Here is a 23,380-nt window from a genome sequence, read left to right on the forward strand (position 1 = left end):
TTGTTCTGACTAGGTAACTCCAGAATCTGAAGCCAGAGGATCAGCACGTCAGCCAAGAAACTAAAATTTTCAGGAGGTCACCAATAGGCTACAACTAATAGACTAAACCATTTCTTTCTGGTTTTCTGTGACGTTTTTTTTTTTCCCCAATTAAAACGAATTGGAAAGATTTTTAAAATAATTTAAAGTTGACTGGACATTGTTGTTTTATAAAAGAAATAACATTGTCCTTAAAGTAGAACTGTAGGCAAAACTTTTTTTTTTTTTTTTGGATAGAGCAAGAAAGGGTTATAACCCCTGTCAATTTTTTGTGCCATATGTCCCCCATTACAGATATTTCCCTTCACTTCCAATCCTATAGCCAAACAGGAAGTGAGAGGAAATCCCTGCAAATTAAGGGAATTCCTTGGGGACCCCCAGATCACCAGAACTAGTGTCCAGAAATCGGAAGATTTCCCCTCCATTACTTTTCTGGGGAAAACCCAACATTTGGGATTTTCTTTTTACTTTCACTTTCAATGATAATGGTAAACAGGACAAATAGAGAGGGTGAATCTCCTTAATGGGGGCATAGACTGTAATAAAAACTGACAGGGGATCTTATCCCTCTGCATTCTATTTAAAACTAAAAAAGAAAGTTTTGCCTTTTAGTTATACTTTATTATAAGCTGTATTGTTGCACTGCTTCCTGCTTTTGCTTTACAGGCATCAGAAAAAATAAAAACCCTTACAGTGGGATCCCTCTGTTCTGCAAAAGTTACGTTTAGATAGGTTTGTTAGGTTAGGTTATGTCATATTGAAATGCAAGAGCTGATAATGAATTACTGGAATAAAAATAGATCCCAGCAATACCCCATCTATCATTTTCTCTAAGAATTCAGATAATAAATGACTACCGGTAACTAAGTTGGGTAACAGCACCATATATACCAAAGGATTCTTTGTGGCAGAGCTGCAGGGATGGCCTTGTCAGACTAAGCTATCAGTTAATTCTTCTATGCTGAATTATCGCAAATGTCTTCATCATCTGTAAATCTTACCTGTATGCTTTCCAGCGCTGTCCGCATAGTTCACATTATCTGCATGAAATACAAAACAATAATTAATGGAATGCTAAAGAAATGTTAACTAATATTATTCAATGTCAAAACCAATAAGTGAAATACTGAACCAGGATAAGTCAATGTAGTTGAATAAAGTGTCTGGAAAGGTAGAAAGATATTTTAGTCTCCAATAAAGTAGGGAAGTGTTGGACCCTTTATCACGTTTGTATGGCTGTCTGTGTCCCTGCTGGGGTAATTCCCTTCTCTGTTTGTCCTGCTGATCATTGTCAGAGACAGAAAGTGAGGGGAAACCCTAAAAGTTTAAGCTGTCACAACTAGAGGTGAGGAAATATCCTCCCATGGGGCAACAACTCTAGTATAGGAATTCCATTCACTCTGGGGAGATTTACTGACATTTTCTATTGTGTCTCCAGGACAGGAAATTAAAAGAAGTCTTCCCAGTGGGACATAGGCAGAACAAAATAACCGGATATGGGTTTTTAAAGTGGTTCTAAAGTTTGAAGGGTTTTTACCTTCATGCATCCTTTGTATGAAGGTAAAAAACGTTCAGTGTGCAACTCCCCCCGCAGCCCCCCTGAATACTTACCCAAGCCCAATCTTGATCCAGTGATGTGCACGAGAACAATCGTGGTGTCTCACACTCCGCCAGCACTTGGTGACATCACACACACTCTCTCCTACCAACGCGTTTCTCCAAAATTGGCGTCATCTGTTATTGGAGGGCTTGGAAAACCCTCCAATCCCAGATGACATCAGTTGTGGGGAAACGCGTCGGTAGGAGAGAGTGTGTGAGATGTCACCAAGTGCTGGCAGAGTGTGAGACACTGCAGGCCATAACGTTTGTGTGAAGCTCGTTTTTCAATACTTTGGTGAAAATGAATAGGATTGTTTTTTAAATCTATTTTTTAAGCTGTATTGAGATTCTCCTTGCTTGTTTTATATGGAAACTTCTGATGAGCAACTGAAGGAAGACTGAGAATTTTTTAATGCCATTTGTTTATATGGAGTAAACATTCCAGGATGCATATGTGGTATTGATAAAACACATTGTTGGATGGATTGCAGGCTTGTTTGATCCCTGTAGTTTAGGATCCACATTGTGGGGTTAGCGGCCAACTTTTCAAAGGTGCACCTTTGAGCACCCTGCACTTTGAAAATCTGCTGCACATCAAGCACTTATTTCACAGAATATGTAGCAAATAGACTATTAATTATTGCACATCGTTGCATATTTTCCAGATTAGGATTTGAAGTTGGTGAGCTTTTTGCACTTTTTATTTAGCTCTATGTCTGCACTTTATTATTGTTAAAGTGATATGTGTGGTTCATGCAAATTTTCACATTGTTTTTACACATTTTGCTTATGAATTTGAATAATATCTAGGATTTAGAGGGACAGCGCACTATTTTTTGTAAGATTTGCTTTTCGCTCAGTTTATAGTCTGCAGCAGTCCCTATAGGGCAGTGATGGCGAGCCATGGCACCCCAGATGTTTTGAAGCGACATTCCCCATGATGCTCCTGCACTCTGCAGTGTAGTTGAGCATTATGGAAAATATAGTTCCAAAACATCTGGGGTGCCAAGGTTCGCCATCACTGCTATTGGGGGTATATAATCAGACCCCACTTAGGGTGTACCGAGCGCAGGATTACTTTTTGGTTTACCACATGGAAAAATGAGACAGACCATAGAGATGAATCACACATAAAGAAAGATGAAGGTGAAGAAAGTTAAACTCTAAGAACAGTGCGTTAGCTTGTGCAAGTATGAACAGTGGAAAATTCTCTGGGCTTTGCGCATCAATGTCTTCTTATAAGGGAAGTTCATGCCTATGCTTTTTGCTACTGTGTGGGAAGGGGGTGTAAAGAAAAGTCCTTTTTTCTGCATGTTGTGGTTTTCTAAGAAAAATGCACCTTCCATTGGGATAAATGGTAACGCATATCAAACTCATCAAAACGCATGTAAAATTGTGCCTAAAACATACTGCATTAAACACACAGAGGTGTGAATGAAGCCTAAGAAGAGGAATTATTTTTCTACAGCCCCAAACTGATTCAAACCTGTAGGGCAAGTCTTGTTCTGATAGTAAAAGTAACTAGAGTTCTTAACAAGAACTCATTGATACATATGACCCTTTGAGTGCTGAAAGATGGACATTGGTGAAGACACTGTGGGGTCGTTTTACTATAGATGTTATTGTCACTCTTGCTGACAAACACCCATATATGTGCAGGGAATATAAAAAATAGGAAGAATAAATTAAAAGATTATGTATTATAATGATGATAATATCATGACAAATATTTAACATTTCTGTACATATGTATATGATAGTTACTGTGACATACCATCAATGCTTAGGCCAATCTTGACTTCATTAGTAGCTGTGTTGAAGGATTTAGCAGCACCGCACTGTGGAGAACAAGCACAAAAGTCATAAACTGTTGACTGGATGATATTTTAATTGTAAATAGCAAATCATGCTGAGTTTCTCGATTTTTATTATAGAAAATGCATATGTAACTGCCAGTACCAGGATCTATTCATACATGCATATGGGCATGGTTTTCAAAACCTAAAATTTTAGGATTGGAAAAATACATTCATACGTGTGTGTGAATACATGCCGGTGCCGGTGCGGGTGCGGGTACACACGGCTTTTTCTGTTTTGCATTACTGTAGGCCAGTGATGGCGAACCTTGGCACCCCCGATCTTTTGGAACTACATTTCCCATAAAGCTCAACTACACTGCAGCATGCATGAGCATCATGGGAAATGTAGTTCCAAAAACATCTGGGGTGCCAAGGTTTGCCATTACTGCTGTAGGCAGATAAGTTTAAGCCCAACTCCAGGTCGCTTTTAAAGTGGTTGTAAAGTCAGAGGGTTTTTTTTTTAACCCTACTGCATTATAACCTTCTGCATGCAGCTCCTCCCACAGCCCCCCTAAATACATACCCGAGCCCAATCTCGATCCAGTGATGTGCACAAGAGTTGAGGATCTTTCTCTTCTTATTGGCTCCTATACAGCAGCAGGAGCCATTGGCTCCCACTGCTGTCAATCAGAGCCAGTGAGGAGGGAGCTGGGGTGGGGCCTAGCCTGGCTCTGTGTGTCTTATGGACACACAAAGCAGGGTTTGGGAGCGCGCACTCACTACTAACCCCATAGAAAGCAGCTTGCTGTGAGGGCACTCAGCGTGGGGGCGGGGGGGGGGGGTGGAGCCAGGAGTGCTGGTAGGGGCCCCAAGTAGAGGAGGATTGGGCTGCTTTATGCAAAATTTACAGGGTCCCCCATGCATTTTATGGGTAAACCCTCATTTGGCTAGGTGGGAAAGTACAAATACTTTATTCCTCTATCCATGGCAACCACTTCATTCTTCCGCTGTCTGGACACTCCCAAATATAGGTGGGACCCCCCCCCCTTCCTCCCATACAATGCAGGACTGCTGGTTCTGCATTGTATGTGATCACAGCAGAGAGGTGCAACTGGCCAGGCAGCAAAGTGAAGCAGCTTTGGATGGAGAGAAGGAAGCCTGTGGGAGCGAAGAAAAAGTATTAACTATTCCTTTCCCCTCTAGTCAAATGAGCATTTAACCCATGCAGTATGTGAGTGACCCCACTGCGAGGGTCAATTTACCATCAGCCCAGAGTGGGGCTTTAGGTTATATGAGAGTACTGTACTGTATTTTAAAGGAAATTTTTCATGAAAGATTATAAGGCTGCCATGGCAAAACCTTTAGTTTGGGAATGCTAGTTCCCTGGCTATCATCCTGATGCTTTGGCTACAACACTTTCTGAGTCACTAACCTGCAACAAGTGGATGCTTTTCTGACACTCATTTACAGCATTTATGTTTATTTAAAAGAACTTAAAGCAATATTAAACCCAAAAGCAAATATTTATTATATTGCCGCTTACCAATTTTGATGTGGTATCTGCCTTTTTTTCTTTTCTTTTTATCTGCTGATCTGGCCAGTAAGTCTGTTGTTTTTCAAAAGAACAAGCTCTCCCACAGATGTATCAGTTACAGGGATGAGATAAACCATTTACCACTGACAGGTGTGCTTACAATTATCAGCTTTTATTTATTCATGCAAAACCTTTATCCCAAAAGGGGAAAAAAAAACTGTTTGCTGTAACTGATTAAAACGTATTAGCCAGAGTTTGACTTCAATTTGTTAGTGTATCTAAATTTGCTAGTCAATCTAACACTCCACCAAGACTGAAAATGATGCTGTCCAAATGTGCCCCCTGTTCTCCTTCATCCAGAGTGGGGTCACTAATACAGGAGGTGTGTTGCTGGCCTGATTACCAGGTGAAAACAGAGGGGGAAAAAAGCCAATAAAAAAGGAAAACTAATGCAGTCACCCACATCTAATTATTAGTAAGCTGCAATAGATTACATTTTTGGTTTTGGGTTTAATACTTTTTAAATCAGATATAGCCAGGCAGCTAGAATTTTCAGGAGGCGGCCAGCAATGTCAACCCCCATACCTCTCTAATGGCAAAAATCACTTTTCCAATGACAGTAGTAGACAAATACACAGGTAGTGAAGATCTGACAACCAGTCATAAGTGGCAACTGCTGGATCCCTTAACATGAAAGTTACATCGGTGGAAAAACAAACTGCAGACACCCCTAGCACTGGCTTTTTAGGAAGGAATAATAGCTTTGTTTCCCACAATGATCATCAGCCATAGTGTATGCAGGTTGCTCCTAGCCAGTAGATAATCTAGACTCTCATCTAATGCCTTTGGGCAACTTGAGTAAAGCTTCATTGCTGCCATACAACCTCAGTCTCTTTTCAGAGAAAATGTATTATAGATCACTTACCTTAGAACATGTTTGATTGGTCTTGTCACACAAACGTACATCACAGAAAAGGTAAACATTGGGCTGATTTTGAAACTGGAATGAGCTTATGCTGTAAGATGCTTCTAATGCTTTGCTATTTTCTAACACAGCCGTGGAAACAGTTTCCTGGACACAGCTGTAAGTAAATAAGAAAAAACAGTGATGATCTTAGTGAAGCATTTCTTTGCCTTTGATAGAGTTTGCCACATTTGACTTTAAAAGAAATATACAATCATGGAGCACTTTATTAGTGTGCTATGTATACTATGCTTTTAATAACTTTTTGATTGTGCCTTAATTTTAAATCAGCAATGATCTTAGTGAACAATTTCATTTTTTTTTTTTACTTTAAAATAAATATGCAATCATGGAGCACTTTATTAGTGTGCTATGTATACAGCATACAGGTTCAGGTCCTATTTACCTATACCCCTTTATGCCCTTCCCTCTGTTAGAGCAGTGTGGCCTCACCATCAGTTCCTTGCAAAGCACTATGTACGGCTACCCACGCCTTGCCTCTAGTTGCACTGTCCAGGGGTGCCTCGAGTTTTTCACAATCCTAGCAACACCCCTGATGCCCTGACTTGTGTTGTGCCTCCTGCTGGTCTGACATTATTCACAATCAGCATGAGGAGACCGGCAGAGAACACACAGCAGGTCCTACGATGTGATGGCGCACTTCCAGACGCAAATGCAAAATGAATGCCAAGACAAGCGCTTCGGTAGCAGGTTCCTAGCTGAATAAGGTGATGGATTGCGCACATCAGGTGGGGATTGGTCACAGTTTGTCATCTTGGCGCTGGATAACCTTGTCCCTTGAACCTTGCATTGGGTACTATAGGCATGCTAACACATGTTGTGTTGAGGCAGCCCATTTTTTTTCAATGGGCAGTCAACGCACCTCATCACACATAAAATTGGACCTGGGCGTTTTTTTGGCAACACAATGCACCAGTGTGTTACTGTGCATTGCAGTATGCTGAACTGCAGCTCCGCTGCCTCAGTGCTTTGGGGTGTTATTCAAAATGGATGGCACCACAACGCACTTATCGGGACATAAATAATTTTCGCTTTCCTCTGAATCATCTGCGGGTATAGGATTGTGTATATGGGATTGTGTGGTTGAGTTTTCTTTACTTTTTTTCTTTTTTTATTGGTTGAGCAAGATGGACTTGTGTGTTTTTTTTTTAACCTGACTAACTATGTAAATCATTTTATTTTTAGCAATATAAAACAGTTCTCCAGTCAAGGGCAAAAATTGATTTTATGGGTGGCTTATCTTTCTAAAGCTGCAGTGTAGAGTAGGCACATTGCGATTCATTCCACCAAGATTTTCTGTAAAATGTTGCTTCTACAAGTGGAGGAGATAACACTGGTCTAAAGCCTAGTACATACAATCAGAAAATCTGGCAAAAAATACAATTTTTGGAGCGACTGTATGATAATCTGATCGTTTGTACACAGATTTCAAGAGCCATTCACAACAGTTCGTCTGAAATTATCCGAAAGGACAAACAAACATTTTCATTTAATTAGTACATTATTTGTCTGGAAAAAAAAAATTGAAAGAGCAAGACCACACATGCCCTAAAACGAAAGAATACATTACAACTCATTACATCACTTCCAAAATTGTATTCTGTCGTATGAGAATTTCCATAACTTTAGTAACCTCTTCATATTTGATATAAGACTAGCATGCAAAAAAAAAAAAACCCCAAAAAACACACAAAAAAACAGATAATTCGTCCGATATTCTCATCGTGTGTATGAGGCACCACTTTTACTGATTCCAGCTAAATCAGGAAAATATGTGCAAGGTTCATTTTAACTTCTTTTGTATTTAGCACTCTGTGCTGTGTGAGTTTCAATGTCTTTACATTTTCATTCATCTTTATGGTTGCATAAGAAATGTAAACTTACCCATCTTTTATAAGATAAAAAGCATTTACATCAAGACGATCATCTGTAGGACTTGCAACACATGACTCTATCCGGAGAACGTATTGATTTCCATCAGCGCCTGTCACGAATATTCCCACATAGATGATTGTTCCAACAATCACGTTTTCATTATTTTCATATACTTCTGTAAATGATGGATTTTTATAAGCAGCCATGGTAACGGGATATGATCCATTCCCATTGACTCCAGACAGGAATACCGTTCTGAGAAGACAAACAGATGCTCAGGTAAGAAAACCAATAACAATTTAAACAACAATTTATTTATTGATACTGTAGGTAGCAATAGCTTTCAATGTCCACCTAAAAAGTTACATTTTAATGCATTACAAAAAGCAAGAGAAAGTTTGAGGCCGGTTTCTGAGGCCAAACCGCAGCGCAGGTGTACCTGTGGTTTTCATGCGGTTAATTCATGGTTTCCTATAGACTTTCTCATAGGTTGTGGGTTTACTGAAAGAACACGAAAGAGGATGTATGCAGGACTTTTGGTGCACTGTCAGAAAATGCTGCAAAATATGTGTAACCTAATAGAAAATCTATGGGAAACCATGGGTTAACAGCACAAAAAACGTGGGTACACCCGCAGTGTGGCGAGACCGCAGCACAGCAGTATGAAACTAGCCTTCCAATGCAGTAAAGTGATATGGTTTGAGAGTATTTAGTGTGATGTGTGTGTATGTGTGTATTAGGGATTGACCGATTATCGGCAATGCCGATATATCGAGGTCCGATATGCACTTTCCCCGATATATCATAATCGGCCCCTGAGGTTACCGATATTGCCGATAATTAGGGAAAGTGCATGTACTGGGGTGATGCCTGCAGCTAGAGGCATCACCCCGGTACCGGTGTCCATAGCCGACGGTCGGCTGACTTGTAATGACAACAGATGCGGCTGACATCACAAGGAGCGGGAGGGGACGTCTCCCACCGCCTTCCGCGGCTCACCCGGATCTCCTGTCCCCACCAGGAGACCCGGGCATCCTACTTTCCGAAGAGAAGACTTGGGTCTCCATGTAAAAAACCCAGAAGTAATGTCATGACATCACTTCCAGGAACTTGGCACCGAATTTAAAAAAATGACAGCATTCAAAACAGCCAAACTTGGCGTTTTGAATGCTTTTCAGTGCCAAGGAGGGGTTTGGGGTCTTTTAGACCCCCAGATCCCTCCACAAGGAGTACCTTTAGAAAATATCAGCTGATACCGATATCTGATGACCAAAATATCGGTATCAGCATTAAAAAAACGATATTGGTCGATCACTAGTGTGTGTATATATATTTATATATATTTTTTTTACATTAAACAGTATAATACAGTATGATAGACAATATAAAGAGGAAAAAACAGTTACCTATGCACATAAACATGCATGTCCCCCCCCCAAAAAAAAAACCCACAACTGCAAGAAAAACTCCAAAATTATTGCAATATTTTCCCTTGCTTTCTGTCACTCAAAGGGCCCTTTCACGATACATTGCTGTATTGATAAGCTATGTTTACTATGCTTCAGTTATGCTGTGCTCCATACATGGATATGGAAAAACACCTTAGATTCACAAAATTTAGTGCTGCATGTACTGAGCATTTATGTTGAATTACTATAAATATCATAAATTAGTTAATGGAAATGAGAGGTTAGTGAAGGAGAAAGAACAGATATGATAGTAATAATTTACACAAGCAACTCTCTATGACTTCGTTTTTTTTCTTACTGTTGGGTTATATTTCCAGGCAGTTTCAGAACTGTTTGCATATTCCGTTCATATCCACAACTAAAGTTAAAGCTGATGTTATTTGTTGTGATGATTGGTTTATCCAGGATTCCAATGTAAATGGTGTTGGAAACATAGATATTGGAGTCATCACCCTGTAGATGGAGTCCAGAGATTAGCAGTGAAAAAAAGAAACAGATTTAAAATATAGACGGGTCACTTGCTAAGCTCACTCTACCTAGTGGAAATTAAGTCTGTCAATCATTGAACCTAAGGCCGCATACACACAGATAATCAGATAATAAAATTGATTGATCGTATGATAATCTGATCATTAGTACACGGCTTTTAACAGCCGATCACGACAGTTCGTCCAACAATAGCTGAAGGGAAAAACCCGAAATCTTTTCTCGTACGATAGCCTAGCGAATGACAATCTTTTAATCAGTACAGTATGCGCCCGCTAAAAATCAATAGACAAAGACCACGCATGATCGAAAACACGAAAATAACCCGGAAGGAGATAAGAGAATGTAAACAATGTTTTTAAGGACATTCTGGATAGCCAATTTCCCCAAAATGGCAATTGGAAATGCTGGGTCCTGCATTCCTTCAGAACAGTTCTCCTTTTCTACTACGAGAACGAGCGAATAAATGCAAGCAAACGAGTAATAATACGAATGGAAATAGCCAAAAGGCGTGGCAGACACAAGGATCACACATATATGACATCACTTCCGATATGTACCTACGCAAAAAGAAAGCTTTTCCAGAATCATGAAAAAAAATCCTACATTTAGTAGAGCGCATTTAGCAATGTTAAATTCAATATTAGTATCATGCAACAAAATGTGAATGATAAGTCGTCCGATTATCTGATCGTGTGTACGCGGCATAACAATCAACAGGTTTCCCATAGCAATAAGGATGCAGTCTGCGCCCAAGGCCGATCACTAAATGTGATCTCTGCATGAACCTGCATGAACCATTACATGCCATTGGCTGTGATTTGCTGTGAGCGCCAGCAGCCTCCTGTTGGTTTCAATGGGGCTGCCTCTCGCAGCTAGTCCTAGGATCCTCTGCTGGGGTTCTCGTATAGTGTGGGAAGCATTCGCAAATGTGAATGCTTCCTGAATTCACCCCAGCCCCCCCCCCCCCGTTCACATCAATTTTCTCCTGTGTTTATTGTCATGTTGCACTGCAAATGACATCCTCTATGGAGCATGTGACAGAACCCACTGTCACTGTGTGTTTTGGAGGGGACTGTGCGCAAGCCTCCTACCGACAGACTATGGGCCAGAAGATACTGGAGTTTGGCGCTGCAGCCTTTTGACTTTACCATCCACTACTGCCCTGGGAAGCAAAACGGCAACGCCGACGAATTATCCAGGCAAACAGACATTGACTCTTTGGGATTTGTTACCCGACTAATTCAGGCACAGACCAGTTGGAGGTCTAGTACCTGGATTAGTCTACCTTTGGGGGGAAGAGATGTGACGGTACTAGCCGTCACTATGGGTGACGGATCACCCTGTCCCTGGATTGTAAACCCCTTTGTGTCATTTTCTTATGAGTTTGGGACATTGCATTTTATTTTCCCTTTATTCATCCTCTGAACAACTGATTCATGGCATTGAGTTAATGTAATGTAATGTTACAACCCCCCCCCCCCCTCCTGTTTCTGTGTCTAAGTGTGTGGATTCATGGCAGACAATGGTCTGAGTTGGAGACATCTCTCCGCAGGGGGTGTGTATTAAGACTGCAAGTTTCAAATGTACAAATGTTCAGTTCTCATTGGTTGTTGGTTGGTCCTTGTCTCATTCCCCCCCTTGCAGGGCTAAGGGGAGTGCCCCTTAGCTGTGTGTAACTGTTGTCTTGAAATGTAATAAACAGTTTAAGCTCTGCATGGCTAACCCTCAACACCTGTGTGGATTGTCTCGTGATTGAGGGGTTACGGGCTGGATATGGCTTCTCTGCAGGCTGTGGGTGCGTTTGGAGGACAGAAGACACAGATCCGGCGGATGTGCCCACCTGGGGTACAAAGATCCGTTACATTGGTTGGCAGCGGTGGGATGTCTCCTGCAGTCCAGGACATCCAAACCACCACCAGGATTCAAGATCTGGGCAGCTGCCGAGGAGTGATACGGGGACCAGCCAGCATGAGAGCGGAGTTCGGGAGGAGGCTGCAAGGCATGCGGAAGCACCATCGGGGACCAGCGACAGAGCACACCAGGCTAGGCTGGGAGGATGTGATCCGCCGGCAACTCTGGCATGAGGCGCTAAGCCACGAGCGGCACCATCAGGGGAAGATCCTTCCCTCCTCCACAGAGATGTACCGGACGCAGTACTGTGCGCGAGAGGTGTTCCTGAGGGAACGACCGCGAGATGAAGGGAAGAAGGAGCTCGGAAGATTGGTCCAGGAGGAAATGAGGCTGGACGCCAGCTACAGAGCCCTCCGGTGGTTCGCGGCTCAACTGTGGCCAGGTACAGCAGATGGCAGCCCAACAGAAGGCGTTGGCTATGGCGGCATGGGGCTGCTCCATCAAAAAATGTACGGAGACCCAGACTTTGGGAGCGATGAGGAGTGGCGGCTGGAACACATTCTGGATTTCCGAGATGAGGTGCTGGACCTCCCCGACGAGGCGTGGGACCTGGAGGAATTGGAGTTCCTGGTTGAGCAGGAATGGGAGCTCGAGATTGCCTACAAGCGGCTGTTTGACGGTGATCAGCAGCCTGGCATGGCTCCCGTTGCCTGGGACTGTCCGAGAGAAATAGCAGACAGTCACGAAGATGAGAAGCAAATGGGGCCAGGGGTGACCCTGCGTTTTCCCGTACTAACTGCAATGGAAGAAGCAGCGATGATACAGAGGGCACTGCGAGCGCTAGAATGCCGGAACGCACCGGAGGTCCCCCAGGCAGCGAGACAAGCTAATAGCATGAAGGTCTCAGAAGGGGGAGTTGAGACAGGCGCTGGAAGGCTGGGAAATGGTGATCAGCAGCAAGTCCAGAGTATCTCATCTAGTGCCCCAGCAGAAGCATTGGCTACAGGGCAGAGTGCCCCTGGCATCTGCCCAGCATCAGAAAAAGAGTTGGATCCGGAGAGTCTGAGAGAGGATCTGCGTGAGCTGTTTTCCCAACAGCAGATACCCCCACCGGGAGTAGAGGAGGCAATTCTCCCTCCCCAACAATTGGACACTACCCCAGTGTTTATCCCCCCAGCAGAAGCGCTGGCTACGGGGCAGAGTGCCGCTGGCCTCTGCCCACCCTCAGAGGTAGATCCAGGGAGTCAGAGGGGTGACCTCAGTGAGCCGTTTCCCCAGCACTTGGACACTACCCCAGTGGTTATCCCCCCAGCAGAAGCTCTGGCTACGGGGCAGAGTGCCGCTGGCCTCTGCCCACCCTCAGAGTTAGATCCAGGGAGTCCGAGGGGTGACCTCAGTGAGCCGTTTCCCCAGCACTTGGACACTACCCCAGTGTTTATCCCCCCAGCAGAAGCGCTGGCTACGGGGCAGAGTGCCGCTGGCCTCTGCCCACCCTCAGAGGTAGATCCAGGGAGTCCGAGGGGTGACCTCAGTGAGCCGTTTCCCCAGCACTTGGACACTACCCCAGTGTTTATCGCCCCAGCAGAAGCGCTGGCTACAGGGCAGAGTGCCCCTGGCATCTGCCCAGCATCAGAAAAAGAGTTGGATCCGGAGAGTCTGAGAGAGGATCTGCGTGAGCTGTTTTCCCAACAGCAGATATCCCCACCGGGAGTAGAGGAAGCAATTCTCCCTCCCCAACAATTGGACACTACCCCAGTGTTTATCCCTCCGGCAGAAGCGCTGGCTACAGGACAGAGTGCTGATGGTCTCTGCCCAGCATCAGAACCAGAGATGAAGAATCCGGGAGACAGTCCCTGCAAGATACCTTCTCAGCGGCTCGTAACTACACCAGGAGAAAAGCAAGTACCTTTTTCTCCCCAAATGCATAGCCCTACCAGCCTACATTCCCTACCAGCGGAAGCGCTGGCATCAGGGCAGAGAATTATTCAGCTCCCCCCAATATCTGCAACCCTGCCCTGGATCAGAGGAGTGCAGACAGCTGTTCCCACTCTGCAGCGGCTATTTTTATTCATGGGAGACCCTATGTGCGGTGTTGCTCCCCAGCGTCAGAGTCGTACTTTTACTTTTCCTGGTTGTCCTGGGTGGAAGTTTGTGACTAACACAGGTCCAGACCATTTGAGGGTCAGGAACCTCGTTAGTCTGTTTTTAAAAGGGGAGAAATGTGACAGAACCCACTGTCACTGTGTGTTTTGGAGGGGACTGTGCGCAAGCCTCCTACCGACAGACTATGGGCCAGAAGATACTGGAGTTTGGCGCTGCAGCCTTTTGACTTTACCATCCACTACTGCCCTGGGAAGCAAAACGGCAACGCCGACGAATTATCCAGGCAAACAGACATTGACTCTTTGGGATTTGTTACCCGACTAATTCAGGCACAGACCAGTTGGAGGTCTAGTACCTGGATTAGTCTACCTTTGGGGGGAAGAGATGTGACGGTACTAGCCGTCACTATGGGTGACGGATCACCCTGTCCCTGGATTGTAAACCCCTTTGTGTCATTTTCTTATGAGTTTGGGACATTGCATTTTATTTTCCCTTTATTCATCCTCTGAACAACTGATTCATGGCATTGAGTTAATGTAATGTAATGTTACAACCCCCCCCCCCCCCTCCTGTTTCTGTGTCTAAGTGTGTGGATTCATGGCAGACAATGGTCTGAGTTGGAGACATCTCTCCGCAGGGGGTGTGTATTAAGACTGCAAGTTTCAAATGTACAAATGTTCAGTTCTCATTGGTTGTTGGTTGGTCCTTGTCTCATTCCCCCCCTTGCAGGGCTAAGGGGAGTGCCCCTTAGCTGTGTGTAACTGTTGTCTTGAAATGTAATAAACAGTTTAAGCTCTGCATGGCTAACCCTCAACACCTGTGTGGATTGTCTCGTGATTGAGGGGTTACGGGCTGGATATGGCTTCTCTGCAGGCTGTGGGTGCGTTTGGAGGACAGAAGACACAGATCCGGCGGATGTGCCCACCTGGGGTACAAAGATCCGTTACAGAGCACAATCACATCAATGCAGCACAGCTGAAGTGCATTTTTGAAAAGGTGCAGGTACTTCTATGGTGTTGTTTTTTGCCCCATAGACTTAACCACTTTACCACTAGAGCATTTTGCTGTCTTACGTCTGGGCCACTTTTTGCGATTCGGCACTGTGCGACTTTAACTGACAATTGCGCGGTCGTGCAACGCCGTACCCAAACGAAATTTACGTCCTTTTTTTCCCACAAACAGAGCTTTCTTTTGGTGGTATTTGATCACCTATGCGATTTTTACTTTTTGTGCTATAAACAAAAAAATAGCGTTTATTTTGAAAAAATAACAATATTTTTAACATTTTTTTATATGAAATTCCCCCCCAAAAAAATGTAAAAATCTATTTTTTTTTAAATTTTTGGCCAATTTGTTTTCTGCTACCTATGTTTGGTAAAAAAAAAATCACAATAAGCGTATTTTGATTGGTTTGCGCAAAAGTTATTGCGTTTACTAACAAAGGGAAAGATTTCTGTCATTTTTGGTGGTTTTTTTTTTAACGCGTAATGGAGGCGATCTGCGATTTTTTTTTGCGGGACTGCGACATTGCGGCGGACAGATAGGACCCTTGACTGACATTTTTGACACTTTTTGGGGGTACCAGTGACATTACTGCAGTAATCAGTGCTATATATATGCACTGTTACTGTAAAAATGACACTGGCAGGGAAGGGGTTAATTTTATTGGAGAGGGAGGGGTTAATGTATGCCTGGTGCTTACTGACGTGTGGGGGGGGAGGTGACTGTGTGACACAACCCTGCAATCTGAACCCTGCAATCTGACCCTGCCTGTCACTTAGGAGATCCGCCCGCTTGTGTTTACACAGGCGGGCGGATCTCCACACTAGATCCCCGACGATCGGGGAAGAGCAGAGGCGATCGCCGCTGCTCCTCCCCTGGCCCGACTCCCGCTGTGACTGAAAACAGCGGGAGCGAGCCTCCGGCAGCGTGCGCACGCCGCCCACAAGGGGAGTGTCTGACGACGTAGTAACGAGCCACTTTGCCGCAGTAGTACTACGGTACTCAGCGGTAAAGTGGTTAAATAGGAGCACATGAAAACTGCATGTACATGCAATTTTTAGGCAAGGTTTATATCTATGCAGGTTTAAGTGCATTTGCAGATCTGCAGAAACGCACTGCAATCCATTTAACATTTTTTTCGTATGGGTCCCATTCACATTTTAACAGTTTCCTGCAATGTGGCTTTTGAAATGTGCAGGAAGTTTTCTCCTATGCAGAATGGTGCTTTTTTGGGTCCAAAGATTGGAACCGCATTAAATCACTTTTGTTTGTGTTTAACAACCAGTCTCCTCCTTCTACCAAAAAACCCAGGAACCGTGAAAATGCATCGAAAATGCACCACAAAAACACATAAAAGTGCATCAACCTTACATGCATAGATTTGAACCTAACCCTAGTGTGTGGTTTGGCAAGTTTTGTATATCAGCTCTAGCCGTTTCCTCCAAAAACAAAAAACAAAACGCATCAGCATAATAAAATGCATAGAAAATGCACAATGTCGCACTACAAAAACACATTAAAAATGCATCATGCTGCAGCAGCACTAGTGTGAACCTAGGTTAAATGGAAAGTCTACTGTGCATGCACAGCCAGGAGAGTTTTTGTGAAGAACCGTGCAGCCCCGATTGGCCCCAAAGATAAGATCTCCATGGATCATTGATTGCAAGTGGAAAACTCAGGGGGCTTCTTGAGGGAGAGGGGACAAAAAGTACAGTTATCCCTTAAAGCCTATCACAGTGACCCAATTGAGAAGGTCTTCTCTCACTGCCTATCACTATGATGCCTATACAAGAAATGTGGTTGTCACCTTCTCAGGACTGGTGAAAATATAAAACATTTTCAAATGTTTTATATTTTCACCAGTCTGGATTTCTGTTTTAATTCTCGACAAGAAGTGAGAAAAGAATAATCTCTCCCAAAAAAAAAAAAGCTGTCAGAGCTCCCTAACTTTTCCCCGGTCTATCCTAAATTATATAAAATGTTTTTGGCTGGAGTTGAGCTTTATGCTATCGCTTAAAAATCCTGAGACCAATTGCTGAGGGTCACTTTTTCCAAAAAAGTAAGGACTGCACACAATCTGACAACACAGGAGTAGCTAAAATGAATGAATATGTAAATCAAAAGTGTGTTACCGTCACGTTGTTTCCACACCAGTTGGATAAAGATTTGGTCTAGATAGAGGTCGCTTTCTGACCATTGATGGAGTCTGCATATATGACATCACATTCTATTGATGAATCCCTCAGATGAATTGTGGAAGGGTCGAGACCAAGTGCTTCTAGTTCACAATTACTGACTGAGACTGTGATTGAAGTCTCTTTACAGCTGATTGTAGGGTGAAAATCCTGACGTGCTGGGGAAATTCAACAAAAGAGTAAATATATAAATCAATCAATCAGTGGGCAATACATGCAAAAATTGTTCTTTTATAGATGTACATTGATCCACTCCTCTTACTATTCACTACTGCTTACAGACACTTTCAGTGCCTTAACAAACAACAAAACAAAGAATTTCTTAAAGTGTAAATTTAGTCAGAAATGAAGTCCTGCTAGATCATTTCAGGCTGGTCCTTTTTTAGATGTATAGCTATGTAACACATGAAAAATAAGTGCCTATAATGTTAAAAATCCAGTAATACACTGTCTTACCCTGCTCTGCACATGCTCAGTATCTTCTCGTTTTTAAGCATTTTTATGCACTGCTAAGTTTGTAGAGGCCGATTTGCTGACAACTTTACAGCAGAATTAAACCCCCCTATCCTTTACAGCCAAGGAGGCTGCTTCTGTTTGATCTGCAACTGTCATGGTGCTGCACACGTGATCAGTTATGACACCAGCCATTTGATGGTTTGACAGTTTGGTTGAGGACACAATCAAATGTGACAGTTTGCATTTCCAACTTTCCAGCAATGTAATGTTTTTTTGAAACCATTAAATCGATGGGTTTAGTTCCACTTTATATTTTACAGCTGTTTAGGGGCTCTGGGCATTAGCAAAATGGCCACCTCAAGCAAGAAGAAACAGGAGCAATGCTGGAGACAATTTACAGCACACAATAATTTTGGTAGCATGATTATTAATTAACCACTTCATGACCACCCGCTGATTTACTGCGGCAGGCGGCCGCTCCATGGCGAACCGACGTAGCTCTACATCGGTCGCGCGCAGGCAGCTCATCAGCGGGGAAGCTGGCGCGTGTGTCAGGCGGCTCTAATTGCTGCCTGACATTCTTGATCTCTCCCCCCGCTGATAGAGAAGGACAGTCGGCTGATGTAAACACAGCCGTCCACCCTTCTCCCTGCAATGATCACAGAGACTATGTGATCCTGCTATATAGGATCGCATGTCTCTGTGATCATTTCACAAGCCCAACCCCCCCCCCCCCCCCCGCCACCCACAGTTAGAATCACTCCCCTAGGCTTACACAGGGTTAACCCCTTCCCTGCCAATGGCATTATTACAGTAACAGTGCATATTTTTAGCACTGATTACTGTAGTAATGTCACTGGTACCCTCAAAAGTGTCAAAAATGTCAGTTAGGGGTCCGATCCGCAAAAAATCGCAGATCGCCGCCATTGCTAGTAAAAAAAAAAAAAACAATAAAAATGACATAAATCTTTCCCGTAGTTAGTAGATCGCAGATAGCCGCCATTACTAGCAAAAAAAATAATAATAATAATAAAAGGATCACAGGTCTCTATGATCATTTTACAAGCCATGCCCCCCCCCCCCACAGTTAGAAACACGCCCCGAGGTACACATTTAACCCCTTGATCACTTACTGTGTTAACCCATTCCCTGCCAGTGTCATTATTACAGTAACAGTGCATATGTTTAGCACTGGTTACTGTAGTAATGTCACTGGTCCCCCCAAAAGTGTCAAAAATGTCAGTCAGGGGTCCGATCTGTCCGCCGCAATGTCGCAGTCCCGCAAAAAATCTCAGATCGCCACCATTGCTAGTAAAAAAAAAAAAAAACAATAAAAATGACATAAATCTTTCCAGTATTTAGTAGACGCCATCATTTTTGCGCAAACCAATCAAAATACACTTATTGCTATTTTCTTTACCAAAAATATAAAAAATATGTAGCAGAAAACAAATTGGCCTAACATGTTAAAAAATTTTGATTTTTAAAATTTTTTTGGGAATGGAATATAGCAGAATGTGAAAAATATGTTTTTTCTTCAGAATTGTCGCTCTTTTTTTGTATATAGCGCAAAAAAATAAAATTGCACAGGTGATCAAATACCACCAAAAGAAAGCTCTGTTTGTGGGTAAAAAAGGACATACATTTTATTTCAGTACAGCGTCGCACAACTGCGCAATTGTCCGTTAAAGTGACGCAGTGTCGAATCACAAAATATGGCCTGGTCATTAAGGGAGCAAATCCTTCCAGTACAGAGATGGTTAATCTTAGTTTCATGCGTCCAAAGAATGCTTTTCCAGAACTGGTCTGGCTTTTTTAGATGTTTTTTGGCAAAGTCTAATCTGGCTTTTCTATTCTTCAGGCTTATGAATGGTTTGCATCTTGTGGTGAACTCTCTGTATTTGCTCTTGTGAAGTCTTCTCTCGATTGTAGACTTTGACAATGATACACCCACCTCCTGGAGAGTGTCTTTTACTTGTCTAGATGTTGTGAATGGGTTTTTCCATAGAGAAGATCCTGCGATCATCCACCACTGTTGTCTTCCGTTGACATCCAGGCCGTTTTAACCACTTTAGCTCTGCTCACATTGCTGCTACTGCAGCAATGTGGCTCGTTATCGTCCAGCGACGTAGACCTACGTCGCTGGACTCCCACCCTTGTGGGCGGCGCGCGCGCGCGCGCCGCCGGAGGCTCACTCCCGCTGTTTTCAGTCACAGCGGGAGTCGGGCCAGGGGAGGAGCGGCGGTGATCACCGCTGCTCTTCCCCGATCGTCTGGGAATCGAGTTTGGAGATCTCAGTGACAGGCAGGGTCAGATTGCAGGGTTCAGCATAGCTGAACCTGCGATCTGTCCTTGTGTCACACAGTCCCCTCCCCCCACACATGTCAGTAAGCACCAGGCAAACATTAACCCCTCCCTCTCCAATAAAATTAACCCCTTCCCTGCCAGTGTCATTTTTACAGTAACAATGCATATTTATAGCACTAATTACTGTAGTAATGCCACTGGTATCCCCAAAAGTGTCAAAAATGTCAGTCAAGGGTCCGATCTGTCCGCCGCAATGTCGCAGTCCCGCAAAAAAAAACGCAGATCGCCTCCATTACTCGTTAAAAAGAAAACACCAAAAATGAAATAAATCTTTCCCTTAGTTAGTAAACGCAATAACTTTTGCCCAAACCAATCAAAATACGCTTATTGTAATTTTTTTTTACCAAAAATATGTAGCAGAAAACAAATTGGCCAAAAATGATAAAAAATTTAGATTTTTTACATTTTTTGGGGCAATTTTATATAAAAAAATGTGAAAAATATTGTTATTTTTTCAAAATTATCGCTATTTTTTTGTTTATAGCACAAAAAGTAAAAATCGCACAGGTGATCAAATGCCACCAAAAGAAAGCTCTGTTTGTGGGGAAAAAAGGACGTAAATTTTGTTTGGGTACGGCGTTGCATGACCGCGCAATTGTCAGTTAAAGTCGCACAGTGCCGAATCGCAAAAAGTGGCCTGGACGTAAGACAGCAAAATCCTCCGGTGGTAAAGTGGTTAATGTTGCTGAGCTCACCAGTGTGTTCTTCTTTCCTCAGAATGTACCAAAGTGTTGATTTGGCCACTCCTAATGTTGCTGCTTATCACTCTGATGCATTTGTTTCGTTTTTGAAGCCTTAAAATGGCCTGTTTCACTCGCATGGACAGCTCCTTTGAACGCATGATGTAAGTTCACAGCAATAGATTTCAAATGCAAATACCACACTTTAAATCAACTCCAAAACTTTTACCTGCTAAATTGATGAAGAAATAACAAAGGAGTAGCCCACACCTGTCCATGAAACCGCTTTTGATTAACTTGTCCAATTGCTTTTGGCTCCTTGAAAAGAGGGGGGGGGTGGCTTTTCAGAGCTGTAATTCCTAAACCCTTCCTCCGATTTGGATGTACATACCCTCAAATTAAACCTGAGAGTTTGCACGTTCAGCCCATATCCATTATAGAACTACACCTTAAATATGTTTTGGTAAATACGTGAAAAAACTAAAATTGTGCCGGTGTCCAAATATATATGGAGCTAACTGTATGTGCTATACACTCCCAGCCTCAAATATGATGAGCGATCCTATCAGACATGGTTCCTTTTTTTTTTTTTAATTGTTACAGCGAGGGGTAAATATCCTGTACTGGCCGCATGTAGGAGAGTTAAGCCCCGTACACACATACCGATTGTCAGCCGAACGATCGGCCGTCTTTTGTCCAGGGCTGTCCTGTCTGCTGAAAACTGCAAAAGACTGCACACGAATTTTGTCGGCCAACAACAGCCGACTGCAGAAGTGATGTCATGTGATGGTTAACTTTCCGTGTCTTTTTTTCTTTTCTGAGCATGCCCAGTCATGCTAATCGGCTGTTTGTCGGCCGAATTCTGTACTGACTGGCGAACAATCGGCCGTTCTGGTGTCGGCGTACAAAAATTTTAATGCCTGCAGGACAGATTCTGTTTGGCCTAAAATGCGCTGTCGGCTGTCGTTAGAATCATACTAACAAGCCGACAATCGGTCGATCGTTCGGCGGCCGAATATTTACGGCCGACAATCGGTACGTGTGTACGGGGCTTTAGACCACAGTTCTCTCACAAAGCATAATTCTCCAGTCAACTACACTCTGTCTCCCTGAGTAGCATTGTTAGTGCCGGTTCACACTATAGCGTGTGCGGCGATCGCATGTAATATCGGAGCGCACTGCTCCTTCATTACATGCGATCGGATGTGCAGTGCGAATTCAGCCATACACTTTGTATGGCTAAATTCGCACTGCACCCGCACAAAAGTCGCACATGACCCTTTTTTTCAGCCGCATCAGGATCGGATCGCATAGTGGTTCACACTTGTGCGATCCGATCCTGTGCGAACTGTCAGATCGCACTGCGATCAAACTGGGGGTGTCGTTAACAGTTAATTGAAACCCCCAGCGTATCGCATATGGCAGTGTGAACTGCCAGAGGTGCGGATGCGATGCGGGAACAGGCTGCAAATTCGCAGCCTTCCCGCATCGCACAAGTGTGACCCGGCACTTACTTGAAACAGTATTCTGGGGGAAGGACTATCTTACCACTGGAGAGACAGGCCACTGCTTTGTGTGAGAGAGCCATGGTCCAACTCTCCTTTGGGCTGGCAGCGCAGGGTGTTTGAACCCTTCCTGCAGCACTTAGCTGCTAAAAAAAAAGCCCCAGGCTTATTACTGTATATGCAGACTGACTGCTTTACAGTAATAAATAGCAAGAGTTCAATTGGACTCTGGTTCAATATTCAACCCATTTTGATTTGAACCTGGTCTCGAACAAATACAAGCTCTTTCCTGCTGTCCATCCAGTTTTAAGGTTTCCACAGCTCTGTCACACAGTACAGATATTGCAGAGCAGGAGACAGTTTTTCTCTAACTAAAGGTCTTGTGGCTCCACCAATATTTGACTGGCAAATGAAAGAAAAAGTAGACTGATGAGTTTATGCTGTGATTGGACACTGCAGATCCAAGGCGGAAAGTGCAGAGCCAATAGGTGGCCAATTATGGCATCAAACAGCTAGCAGCCTTGTGTCACTTAAGCTGGGTACACACGGTCCGACTATTACCCGGTCATACTGAACCATTTAACATTCCGCCCATGGTACATCTGTCCTTCCGACAAAAGCTGGTCTAAGAACTGGCTTTTATCAAAGGGATATGCTGGAAAACCAGCATCTGATTGGTATGTTCTGTCCGAACATAATAGCACAGCGGGGGAGATCGCTGTACATCCATCGCTTGTTTAGTTTAGCAATCTCTGTTTTTTTCATTCAGCCCGCTGAATGTGTGTACCAGGCATTGGTGGTACAGTTGGAAGCACAGTTTGCTCTCAAATGCCATTCAGTGAGAAGACATAGCCTGCACCAGTGCAATACAGTACAGTGCCAACAATAAAAAATACATATATCATTCCCCTCTACAGTATATGTCAGCCCCATCCTGTCTCTGATCTGACCTGTACATTACCCCTCAAATCTGTACATTAACCTCTCCATCTCCACCATCCCACTGTGTGTGAGATGTACATTAATCCCTTCACTTTCTGATCCCTCTTTGTATTACTTGTACATTTAATATACCTAATACATTACCAAGCACCATATTTTAACCCCCTCAACACTGTCATGTTTCTTAATTTCCAGAAAATTGTGACAAAAATAAAAAAAATTAGATCACTTTGGGGTATCTACTTTTCAAAAAGGGGTCATTTTGGAGGTGTTCATAGTGTCCTAACATTTTTCTTTTCCACGTTTTAAAACAGAAAGATGAGCATCTTATTGTTTTTGTTATTTTTACCTAAAGGAAAACCCTATTGGAGGAATTCATAAAGGGTGTCATAGACCCTTTAGAATTCCCTTGGGGCACAGCACCAAAAATGTCAGTGCTTTTGGTCCATTCATGTACCTGTCACAGATCTGTGCATGTCTGCACTGAGGA

General features: G+C 43.4%; 2 protein-coding genes across 2 annotated transcripts in view; both read right to left on the reverse strand.

The window, feature by feature from the left end:
- The window catches only part of LOC309547397 (uromodulin-like), an 879,146-nt gene that overhangs the window by 850,237 nt on the left and 5,529 nt on the right, over nt 1-23,380 (reverse strand). The gene's annotated exons all lie outside the window — the stretch shown is intronic.
- On the reverse strand, nt 1,135-16,957 carry LOC309546678 (pancreatic secretory granule membrane major glycoprotein GP2-like; the record flags this gene model as incomplete). The annotated part of the gene is made up of 6 exons (XM_082246393.1): nt 16,878-16,957; nt 9,599-9,753; nt 7,841-8,086; nt 5,897-6,053; nt 3,413-3,476; nt 1,135-1,202 (listed from the first exon to the last, which is right to left on the reverse strand). Exons 2-6 carry the CDS (start codon nt 9,637-9,639, stop codon nt 1,135-1,137), a joined length of 576 nt encoding a protein of 191 aa, XP_082102519.1. The 5' UTR covers nt 9,640-9,753; nt 16,878-16,957.

This window comes from Pelophylax lessonae (assembly GCF_965119305.1).
Source record: "Pelophylax lessonae genome assembly, chromosome: 2".
In the NCBI taxonomy this organism is placed as follows: Eukaryota; Metazoa; Chordata; class Amphibia; order Anura; family Ranidae; genus Pelophylax; species Pelophylax lessonae.